This window comes from Meleagris gallopavo, chromosome 10 (assembly GCF_000146605.3).
Source record: "Meleagris gallopavo isolate NT-WF06-2002-E0010 breed Aviagen turkey brand Nicholas breeding stock chromosome 10, Turkey_5.1, whole genome shotgun sequence".
Classification (NCBI taxonomy): Eukaryota; Metazoa; Chordata; class Aves; order Galliformes; family Phasianidae; genus Meleagris; species Meleagris gallopavo.
In genome coordinates, this window is record NC_015020.2 from 11,039,036 (window position 1) to 11,050,934 (window position 11,899).

The 11,899-nt window shown below is 48.6% G+C and overlaps 1 protein-coding gene across 2 annotated transcripts; it reads left to right on the forward strand.

Annotated features, from left to right (window-relative positions):
• Positions 1–472: 472 nt before the first annotated feature.
• Positions 473–11,899, forward strand: VAMP4 (vesicle associated membrane protein 4). 2 transcript variants are annotated; one of them, XM_019618580.1, is made up of 6 exons: positions 473–574; positions 1,394–1,444; positions 8,339–8,439; positions 9,275–9,354; positions 10,018–10,083; positions 11,042–11,899. In XM_019618580.1, exons 1-5 carry the CDS (start codon positions 492–494, stop codon positions 10,075–10,077), a joined length of 375 nt encoding a protein of 124 aa, XP_019474125.1. In that variant the 5' UTR covers positions 473–491; the 3' UTR covers positions 10,078–10,083; positions 11,042–11,899. The 2 variants fall into 2 exon arrangements, with proteins under 2 accessions (XP_019474125.1, XP_003208640.1); XM_003208592.3 differs by having other exon boundaries at positions 10,018–10,069.

Consider the following 11,899-nt stretch of genomic DNA (forward strand, 5'->3'; position numbering starts at 1 on the left):
TGCCGCGCGGTGCTCCTTAGGTCTGCTGTCACCGCAGTCGGTGGTGGGCCCGTGTTACCGCGTGCCTGCGATGCTCGGGGCGGTTGGTCACAGCGTAGCACTGCGCATCGCCCCTTGGGCTGAGAGCGCTTCTGTAGCTGGCCCGGGTGTGGATTCTGCCCGCTGTGTTGCAGCGCTGCCTGCTGCTGTGTCATAGGGTGCGTTACGGACACACGGCGTCAGGATCTGAACCTGCACGGCCGGACCGGTTGATAGAAATGCACTTTGGCTTATGAGCGGTGGTGTAAGTGTTGCCAGACTGTGGTTCAGGACGTCAGTCTACGCTTTGCAGAGCCAGCAAAAGCCTCCTGACAGCGCGGAGACATCTCTGCAGGGGGGAAACACAGCACGGCTACCTGAAAAGTAGCACCGGTGTTCTCACAAGAGGGGTCGCCAGTGCCCTGTGCTCAGAAGGTGCTGGTGGTGTCCTGAAGTCTGGAAGGTCGTGTGAGATGGCTGGTATTGATGGTGCTTTTCTTTGTTCACAGAGGAACCTTTTAGAGGAGGATTCGGATGAAGAGGAAGACTTTTTCTTGTGAGTTTCTGAACAGACGTAGGGCATATGATGTTTTAACTGCCTAAGGCACGAAGACTGGGAGTGCTGAATACCAAGAGCTGCTCCCTGCCAAATAGGTGGGGGCTTGCACCTTTATTTCCATTGGGGTGATTTCCTTTGAGGTGACAGAAAGCTGTTGGAGCGGGTCCAGAGGAGGCCACAAAGATGGTCAGGGGACTGGAGCACCTCCCATACAAAGACAGGCTGAGGGAGCTGGGTTGTTCAGCCTGGAGAAAAGAAGGCTGCGGGGTGACCTCAGTGCAGCCTTTCAGTACCTAAAGGGAGCCTACAAACAGAGGGGAATCAACTCTTTGAAAGGGTTGATAACAGCAGGACAAGGGGAAATGGTTTTAAGTTGAAGGATGGGAGATTGAGGTTGGATGTCAGGGGAAATTCTTTACAGAGAGAGTGGTGAGGTGCTGGAACAGCTGCCCAGAGAGGCTGTGGATGCCCCGTCCATCCCTGGAGGTGTTCAAGGCCAAGTTGGATGGGGCCCTGGGCAGCCTGGTCTGGTATTAAATGGGGAGGTTGGTGGCCCTGCATGTGGCAGGGGGTTGGAGCTTCGTGATCCTTGAGGTCCCTTCCAACCCTGGCCATTCTGTGATTTCCCAGAGCCTTGAAAGAAGAAATGTAACGTGTAGGAAACTGTGGTGCTCCGTATGTTGAGTGACATGAGAGAAACGGGCGGGAAGCATGAGAACCAGAAAATACTGGTTCCTATTGTGTATCTTAAGTCTTTGATTTAAATGCATGTTTCATTGCACCTGCTATCATAATTCATGTCTTTTTCTACTGCAGGAGAGGCCCTTCCGGACCAAGATTTGGACCCAGAAATGACAAGATCAGGCAGTAAGTTCATGTTCCTCTGTGTCGCTCACGTAATATTTTATGCCGACATTACAAACTCCTGCTGCTCTGTTAACAGGGTATTTTTCTGTAGTTCTGAACAGGAATTTGGCTCGTGCTTTGTTTCACCTGATTGTAATTTCACATCCCACCTGTCCATAGCTAAGGAAAATCGAGTTTGTGTCAAGTTATCAAGAAATTGTGCTTTAATGGCAGCAGAGGGGTAGAACTTTATCGCAGCAGTATGGTGGAATTTCCAAAGCCCATGCTATAATTTAGTGATAATGTGGTAGAGGTGACCTGGAGATGAGCAGTGACTCAGTGGAGTTGAAGCAGCTGGAGAAACAGGAGCCCTTTACAGCTGGAGCAGGATTATTGGCTGTAACAGGGCAAGAAGGAAGGGAGGAACACTGAATCCTCCAAGTGAGTCATTTCCTGGGTGATGCTTGTTCTGGGCTCTGATTAGCTCTGCTCTTTCCTAAAAGGGAAGTGATGGTGATACTTAATGGGAAGGACAGGGTACTCACAGACTCCTGTTTTGTGTTGTGTTGTTGCCTTTGCTGGCCTCCAGAAACGCAGAACAAAAGTCAGAGACTGATGACCAGGTGTTGATCAGACTGGGTTGTTTTGTTTGCAGCCTTGGAGTTACTCTTCATTAGGAATGTTTTTTTCATGCCAGGAAGCAGCCAGTGCATCTCTGAGATGAGTCATTGGGAGCTATGTATATAGTGTAAAATAGGCTCTTCTAGGTGAGACTTAATTAGGGAGAACTCTGAGTTTTACAAGCCCGCAGTGAAGTGATTTAATAATGATATTTTAGGAGTTTGTGGATTTGAATTGAAATTCCTAACCAAAGGAGGCAAATGGATCTTTTCAGTCCAAAAAGCTAAGTTATTTAGCTCTAAGCAGGTCGGTTTGGCAGGGTTTGTTAGCACAAACATGTGGGTAGGGGTTGCTGTTTTGTTGTTGTTTTTTTCTTTATGTAGAAAGAGGCAGCTAATAAAACTCATCTTGGCTCCTTCTGTTCATATTCTCTGCCCCTACGGTTCACTCACGGTCACTGGAGAGCAGTATGACTGAGGTGGTGGTGGTGCGTTTTGGGATCTTCTTTGGAATTTCTACACACTATTCTGTTTTCTGACCCTCTTTATTCAGTGTCTGACCTTCCTTGTCTTTCCTTGGCCTTCTCTGGACTGGACTTCAGTAAGTGTTTTGACTCTATCCCCCATAACAGCCTCATAAACAGGTTGTTGTTGCTGTGGGATGGATGGGCAGACTGTGAGGCTGGCTGAGTGGGAGGGCTGGGCCAGGTGACCTCCACAGCTCAGCCATTCTCTGGCTTAGTGACTCAGTGTCAGCTTTAGGCAGTGCTTAGCTGTGTGCCTGCTGCATTATCTTGAGAGGCAAAGTGCACTTGGGTTACGCAGGAGACGGTGGGTTGGCTGCTGTGTTCTGTGTTTTCAGCGGGCCTGTGCTCCCTCTGGGGCATCAGGATGCTGCTGGTAGAGGTGCTCAGGTTGTGCAGGAAGGCACTGTGGATACAGCCTTCCTTGTGTGGTGCTGTGCTGGTCTGAAGTGAGTGAGGATGACAGCTGTGAGTGGTGTCAGCCCTATAAAGGGTATGGAAGGGGAGTTGATGTCGGCCTCTCTGTCCTCCTCTGCCAGAGGGAAATTGCAGATTGACTTCCTTCTTCCTTGGCAGAGAGGACATGAGTTCTTTCCTTCCCACTCTGTTGGTGAGGCAGAAGGGCCATGGGAGCTTTCAGGAAACAGGGAGGTAAGGTGAGCACTGCAGCTGTGAAGGGGAAGAAAAAGGAAAGAATTCACCTAGGAGCTGGTGGGTTTATAGCTGGGCACCAGTCACATCACAACATATACAGGGGCACGAGGTTGCTTGTCTGTTGAAGCTGGTATGGGAAATGTCCTTTGGGATGACAAGTGGCTACATCTGTCTAAGCTCCAGTATCTAGAGTGTGTGCTATCAATTACTATCTATCCTCTGTTCTCATTAGTGTTTATTGCATCATGTGGTAGTATCCTACAGTATGCAGCAGCTTCTTGTTGTGTAGTTTATTCTTGAGTTTCTAATCAAACCAGCCCTTGTGCTGAATGAATTAATGCCTGTTTGTTTCTTTCTTCAGTGGAAGGGGAAAAGCAGGGTTGTGTTGCTGCTGAAACACTATAAGGAAAAGGCATTTTTAAGGAGGAATTTGAGTGTTTGGAGAGCTGAGGCATAGCTGGGCAAAGCCAGAGTGACTGGAGCTGTATGTTGCTGGAGGGAATGAGGTGTGAAGATGTGTGTAAAATGAAACTGGATACAAGACTGGGCAGAGGAAAAAGTAATGGGGTCATGGGAGCAATGGTGGAAAAGGTGTTGAATGTGGTGGGCAAGACTGGAAACTTTACCTACCTGTCCTTGGCAATGAAGGGACGTGTGTCAGTGTGGAGAGTCTAGCAGCAGAGACCCTTGAACCTGGCTTGACTGCAGAAGGACATGTTGAGGAGCATTGCAAGCCTTGTAGGGGAAGGAGTGCTCATAGGGTTCACTAGGAGCTAGGTTGTGGTCCCTGTGGTTTTCTCATTGTTGACAGGGGTGACCAGCATCTCTGGCTCTGGGACTGTACCCCAGAGGCTCTGTCTGGCTACAGACTCAGTGTTATCTCCTGAAGAGGGGAGAATCTGGGGATTGACCTGATGGCAACAGCTGGCGGGAGCTTTCCGGGGCCTGGCTCTCATCACAGGTGGGTGGATGTGCTATAGACCCCATCCATAATGCAGGCTTTGCCTTGAAGGTAACACTTAAGAACTTGTCATGCCTCCTTTTAAGGCTTTGAAGAGGCATCAACCACTTTGTTCCTCACACAGCTGTGTTGAAGGAGCAACTTGGAAGCAGCCATTTGTGATGCGGTTCTGTTATGACACCCCATGCTGAGGACAGCAGAGATCTGTGGGCAGCTGTGCCTTGCTGAACACAGCCTCCTGCCTTTGCCCTGTCTGCACTGACTTGTCCTGTTGCCTTTTTCTGGGGTTACAGCCACAACAGGGGGGTGTTCAGGTATAATTTGCACCAGAGTACACAACACTATTAATACCATCGCATCACCAAAGGTGGAAAATTAGAAGTGTGTCATGCTGGCTGTAAACAGCCATCTTAGAGACAACCAGTAGCCTTGAGCAGCCCATCTTGTGGTGTGTGCGTGGCCTGTTTACGATGTCTGAAGAATGCAGCACTGTTGTTCAATCACCACAACTGGCCCAGAGAGTTTTTCAGTAGCTAACTTGGTGTGTCCAAAATGGAAAGGCTGCTGCTTCCCACTTTGGACCAGGCTGAGCACAAGTAGAGTCTGAGCCCAGCTGAGTACTGGTGGATCTCTTCCTGCTGCTCTGACAGCGTGCACTTGCTGTCCTTGTTAAAAGCATATTTGCAGTCATTGGTTGGAAGGGCCATGTGAGATACTTCGTGCTTTTGTCTTGCTGGCAGATGTCTAGTCTCCTTTATTTCTATTGGAAATCTAGCAGGAATGAAATACATGAAATGTGTCAAAAGCCAACAGCTCCTGAACGGGAAATACGCTTCATATTAGGCAATTCATTCTTTCTTGCCAAATAAAACAAGAAAATATTTTCCAATTGATGTGACTTGAGTTTCCAACCTCAGGCGTGCCAAACTAACACGAATTGATGCATAGGTTGTGCGTCTTTCAGCCCCTTCGTAGAGAGGCTTCTCTTGTTGTGGTGAAAGGTGGGAGATGGTGGAAAGCAGGAATGGGCTGCTGGGGGTTGAGGTGCTGTGTGGGACCCTGGAGATCAAAGTTTCATTCCCTGCTACGATCCCTTCCTGTTTTTTCCCTGGCTTTTCTCTTGCATCAGATATCTGACAGTATCAGGGTGCTCAAACATGTCTGCTTTCCATGGGGCAAAACTATATCTATGAAAGTTTAGGCCTTGATTTCTCTGTCTCTCCATTCCCCATCTGTGAAAAGTCTTATTTCTGTTAGCAGCATAGCAGCGCTCTGGCAGACAGTGAAGGCACGCAGCACCTCAGGTCAAAAGAGGTGGGATGCTGAGATGCAGCTTGGTGAGGGGTCTGAGCACCATCGACCTCTTTCAAGTGCTGAGCACAGTAAGGGTGGTTTAGCTTACAGACCTCTGCCCTGCTTTGCCTGTAATACCTTGGGGTGCCCTGGGAGTGCAGCAGTACCTGTGTTGCACCGTGCAGGCTGTGGGGCACGGGTGGCACTACGCTGCATCGTACCCTGTGTGCTCTGCTTGCTGGTTGTAGCAAGACAGTTTGCCTACAAATCTGTTGTGGGAGGAAATCTCTCTATTTTGAATCCAGTAAATGTTTTCAGAAATATTTACATACTGAAAACGTAGTCTTCTGTCTGTGAACCTGATGTTTAAATCCTCAGAGTTTTTGCCAAGTTGGCTTGCTTGGGGTAGCAGATGTTTCTTCTTCCCTCTCTCACCCCAGGCTCTGTCAAAGTTGCTTACAGCTCTGAGCTGGGACTCGTCTGTTGTGGTTGTGCCAAGGGGAAGAAATTCCCTTGCAGAACGTGCTTCCTGTCTCATCACCCACTGCCCCAGAAGAGCAATGCAGGGTTGTGCAGCCCTGTGTGGGCTGGGCACTGTGACGTGAGCTTCCTGCCCACGTGCTCGGTGCCACCTGTGCACACCTGCCGCTCACCTTTCAGAATGAGTGGTGGGTTGGGATGGGCTCAGGACAGGGTTCTGCTGGGAGAAGGCTGGGGATTTTCAGTGCCTTTTTCCTTCAGGTAGGAAGCTCCTAATGAAGGGCAGGAGCTGCTGCTGCACGCCATAGGAAAGGAACCTGCCTTCCCCATTAGGTGGATGCAGGGACAGACATTGTGACGCTGCGTGGGGAAGGCAGGTTCCTTTCCTATGGCATCCTGAGTACAATAAATTTCTTAGGTGTACTTTTGAAATCCAGCATATGCTGTATGAGGGCTGATGAGTCAGAAATTGGCTTCAGGGGGTTCCCCTGCCTGTTCCAACTGTAGGAGCTGCAATGCAGAGGCACAGCAAAGCCTGACCTGCAATGCTAAGGCATGAAGCCCCTTCATACTGCTATTTGCAGCTCTGTGGAGCTTCTAGTGGAGAAAAAATACCTTTTCTTTTAGTGACTTTCCTTGCCTGTTTTTGGAAGGATAAGTGAATGTATGCTTTTCCATTGAAGCCACCATGGCGTGTTGTAGCTGCTCCTTGTGTGTGCATCTCAGTGCAAACAGCTCCTCGGTGAGAGGCACAGAGCTGCTAGGGAGACAAGAGAATTAGGTCAGTGTGAACCAGAACTCAATGTCTTTTAATTAGAGACACAGCAGCTTCTATTTAGATAGAGCTTTGGCTGGGGCTCAGGAACGGGGCCCTGCTCCTTGTTCTGCAGGGCCCCAGCCTTGGGTGTGCTGTTCTGGATCTCCTTTGGCCCCATTTCTCCAGGCCGTGGTGCACATTATGCTGTTCTCTTCTTACCAGGTGCTCTGGGACAAGATGCCGTGCAATTGATCTTTAAGTGTTGGCGTTGAGTCTGCTGCTGCTGTAAATAAACCAACAAAATAAATAATAATAAAAAATCCATTCTGCTTTGGCAAATAACGCCGTAGAATTTTCGTATCTGAAAGATGCAGGTGGGGAGGAGACAATCTCCAGTGGCCCAAAGAGGAAGGATTACTTGGGGAGCATGGGTGCAAATGCTGAAGTGGTAGTGTCCTCAAAGGGAAGAACTGCCAGTGGTAAACACTCAATGAATTTCTAATATATTCAAAGTATTTAAGTAATTTAAAATCGATGTAACTTGAAGAGTGGAATGTAAGACCTCGTGCAGAGCGAGTGATCTGGAGCTATTTCTGTTTTGTTGCCTTGTGTGTGGGGTTGCCTCCAAGACACTGCTGTTCCCTCTTACTCTGTGGGATCGGTATGTCTCTGACGTACCCTATTGTCTCCCCAGGGCCCCGAGAAATCTTATTTCTGTCTCCAGGAAAATACAAGTGTATCAGCTCCAAAATACAAACCGGACTGTACCAGTATTTTTCCACCGGCAGAATTTTTCTCTCTCACCAGTGTGGCTTTTTTATGGAGTGAATAAATGCATTTATAATAACCCTGCGGGTATGATTTAGGCTACCGTTCACTGAAAGGACTACCCACGAGTTGTGTAACTGTGAGAAGATGGATTGTAATGAGTTGGTTCAGATCAAGTCAGCCATTTCTTTTCTGTCCTCTCGATGCCCCTGCCAGAGTGGGTTTCATTTAGCAGCTCAGTTTCTGGGCAGGGGAGCACATCTTGCTTTGATTCCGATCCAGGTTATTTAGCAAAGGTGCAGTGCTGAGTTCTGTAAAGTCTACAAAGATAAAGTGTGATTATTTTTTCTATTTTTTTTCCCCTCTTTGATGTGAACTCCTCTACAGCAGAGGCACCCACCCACAGCAGTCAGTGCCTTTTCTCGCTGCAAGGTTTCCACCACTCCAACTGCAGAGCATTTTGATGTTCCAGCTCTGCACTGAAGCTGTATAGTTTAAATTCAGAGACAGATGAGTACTTGTGAAGGTGGTTTCTGCACACATCATGTGTTTGGATTGCCATGCCTGCCCCCGATGGGAAGGTACCCCACTTGTGCTGACTTTCTAAGACTCTCTTATAGCCCCTTGCATTCCTCTGCACTGTCAGGGATTGCCAGACATCCACCCCACACAGTGCCATGCCTCTCAATTTTCTCAGCATCCCATTGGCCTCCCTCCACTGTTGTCCCCTTGGATTTTTACCAGAGCTCCCCAGACCCCATCACGTGCAGCTCAGAGCGAGGGCTGGTGCTGCACTGTGCAGCTGATGGGGTGTGCTTCCTGCTGCTCATGCTGGTTTTTTGCTTTGCTCTGCTCTAGTGTCCAGAACCAGGTGGATGAAGTCATCGATGTTATGCAGGAGAACATCACAAAGGTGATTGAAAGAGGCGAGCGGCTGGATGACCTGCAGGATAAATCAGGTGTGATGATAAATGTTCTGCTGTCTTATCCTTTTCCCTGCACCTCTTCCTCACAGCTGGACCAGGTTACCTGATTTCAGCTCAGAAAGTATCCAGTAACAGATTGTATTTCTTTTCTGCCTGGGAGTGGTTTCCCAGCCCTGGGCTGCAGAACTAACTTTATGCCTCATGTTCTTCTTTCTACCTTCTACTGCTGCCCTGCACAGCCCCAGCCCACGCTAACTGATGTCTGTAGATCACCCACTGGTACCTCACCCTGGTGTGGTTGGTTGCTCAGCAGCCTTTGTGTAAGGCTCTAACCACCCCTTGGGAATCAGTCCCTCCTCTCTCACTGCAGCTGCCCATTGGGCTCCTTTTGCATACACAGCATCCAGCTGGTGCTCAGCCACCCTGAATTACCCCTGTGCTCAGCACAGCCCAGCATATTGTCACTGCAGTGATGTGAAGTCAGCCTTGGAAAAGATTTAGGCTTGGAAATGCCCAGGCTTTAGTTTGGAGGCATTTGGATGCTGTGACCTGGTGTGTCCTTCAATCTAACGTAGGTGGGTCTGTCTCATGTCAGCCCTGAGCACTTCAGCCATCTGCTGCTTGCTGGCTTGCAAAATGAATTCCTTCCCTCAGAGGGCAGCCAGGACAAAGGGGGCTCAGTGGGACCACAGGTCTGTGTGCTCCCTGGCAGGGGGTGTCCTGTTGGCATCCCCTGTGGCTATGGGGAATCACACTGCAGTTGGTCTTCTCCTTATTGCCAAGTTATCTGCTTGAAACTGAGTGGGGTTTGTGGGATGAGTGATAGACTGTGTGCACTACTGAATTGCTTCTATTTTTCCTTCAACAGAGAGTTTATCAGACAATGCAACAGCATTTAGCAACAGAGCCAAACAGCTTCGAAGGCAGATGTGGTGGCGAGGCTGCAAGGTGAGCAAGAACTGGAGTGATTTTCTTCATGCAGGTCCTTTAGCCCCTGGGCCAAACAACAGAGTCAGTTTGTGTGCAGGGCGTACCACAAGGGAGCAATTCAAGCTAGAGAGAATCCCTGTCCTGTGTTTGTTGTAATAGTGTGAACAGTGCAGGCTTGAGTGCCTTGGAGGCACACATGGAGGTGGTGCAGCTGGTATAGGAGCCATCTGGAGGCATCTCTCATGCTTGCTCCCTGGGGATCTTGGGTTCAGCTAGCCAGGCTGGATGCTGGCCCTGTGAGATGAGGAAGGATGTGAGATGTGGTGTTCCTGGCAAGAAGATTTGAAGCCATCCTCCCTCCTGAGCTGGCTGCTTGTGCTCTGCAAGGGAGAGCATCTGAGCTTTGAATTGGCTCTCTCTCCCTATTTCTTCTGATGGAGACAGATCTGCCAAGGCATCCCTTCTCCTCTGTAGGGTCAGGAATGCATCATATGGGGGCTTTCTGCTGAGTTTGTGTGCAGCAATTTCCAGACATATTTCTCAGCAGAAATTTGTCACGGGATGTTTCTGACTGCTTGAAAGTAGGTGCTGGTGAAAAAAGAGTTCAAGCATTTTTCTAGCTGAAAAGATGCAGGAGCTACACAGGGTGCCACATGTAATGTGTCTGTGCTCCTCTTGCAGATGAAGGCAATCGTAGCGCTGGTGGCCATCGTCCTCCTGCTGGTGATCATCAGTGAGTAGCTCCAGGTCACCTCATTCATTCTAGCACTGAAATTCTCATTGCACTGCACACTGAGTGACGCTGTTGCTGTTGTCCCTCAGGGCAGAGCACCTGAGTTCCTCCCATTGGGCTTCACTCTATTCAGTATTATAACTGGTGTCTGTAGCCCACACCATGCTTCTCTTCTTCAAAGCTTAAATGTACATGCAGAGAAGCAAGCTCAAACCAAGTCCTATGGACTGTTGACAGCATTGTGTTGCCAACACTGTACTGATATAGGGTTGGCACAGGACAATCCCAAGGCTGTGTGGCTGTTAAGAGTAGGTAGAAAGGTTTCAAACCAGAGCAATGTTTTCCAAACATCTCTCCATGTCTATCAGCCATTTTGCAATAGGCCTGCTTTCAGAAAGTGCTCCTTACTAAAGGAGCCAGGCTGCTTAATTTTCTGCTAGTAGCTTTTCCTACGGAATAAGTAATAACCAGAGCATTTCTCTTCTGGAAATGGGGGATGGGAAGTAATTTAGCACTCTGTGTGCTAAAGGACGTGCTCCAGGGGTTCAGGCTGCCCTGCGCAGTAGTGCAGCTTTTCTGTGCCACTGGGTCTGGAGGGTATTCCTCCAATTGACTGTTGCTGGAGGCATCTCTGTAACAGTTCTTGTGCTGCCCTTCAGGAAAATCCTTGTGGCCTGTTGTCCTGCTGATGCAAAGCTAGGAGCAGGAGAAGCAGAGCTGGCAGCAAAGAGAGACTGATGGAAAATCCCATCTGGTTTAATTTTGGGAAGCTGGAAGGAGATGAAGGTGGCAGGAAATGTTGTCTAGCATGTGTGCTGGCAGCTGCTTGCGTTGGCTTGAGCTTGAAGACACACTTTCCCTTGTGGCTGCTTGGTGTTTGTCACCGCAGAGATGAGGGGTTCTCTCTCTGTCAGTGTCACTGTTGCACGTGAAGGTGTTTGGCTGAGAGCCTGTTTGTGTTTTATTTTCCAGTACCCATAGTCCTGAAGTACCATACCTGATGGTGGGTCAGCTGGAGGCTTCGGTGGAGCTGGCTGTGGGATAAACAAACTGCTGTGTAACTTAAGTGAGATATCTGTATATAGCTTTGAAGTTGTTTTTCTCCAAGGAGCGAGGAGGCAGCGGCGGCAAGTAGCCAGTTCTAACAGAGCATTTTGAGAACTGCCAGCTGACCCTTTCTTATTTTATTTTCTTCTTTGGTCAAGTACCTGCTCCTGCTGTCAGACTTTTATAACAGAAGATTCAGTTCCCAAACTGCCTGCTTTGTGGAATGCTGGGTCTCTGATTTGGAGCCATCTACTTGCCACTGAGGTTTATCTGTATATATGGTTGAGTTGTAAAAATACTTCAAGTATGAGCAGTTCCTTGCTTCCTGCTGTGGAAGGCAGAGAGGACTCTGTCCTTTCATCCGGATGAATGAGGAGAAGAATATCTAGGGAAACACACCATTATGTTCCAGGAGACCGACCCTTCTGTGGAGAACTGTAAGGGTATTGTTTTTCTCATGTTACAAAAGAAAAAAAATAATAGTTAAGTTTTACAGTCCATGGGAATGCACAAGCTCGGTGTTTTCAGTATTGCTGCTTACAGGTGTGACTAAAGACATTCCAGTAAACCTATTTTTGACTGTACATGTGAAGTTACTGCACTTGCCTTCTCTCAACTGCTGGGAATCCCCAGGAACGGAGCTGTGTTGGTGTTCTCATAACCAGAAGGAAGAAGCATGTAAAGCCCAGCTCTCTCTTATCCCAGTGATAAAAGACACAGCAGGAAGATGGCAACTGTCCTTATATCGGCCCAGAATAAACCAAGCCCACTTTATACTCAGAA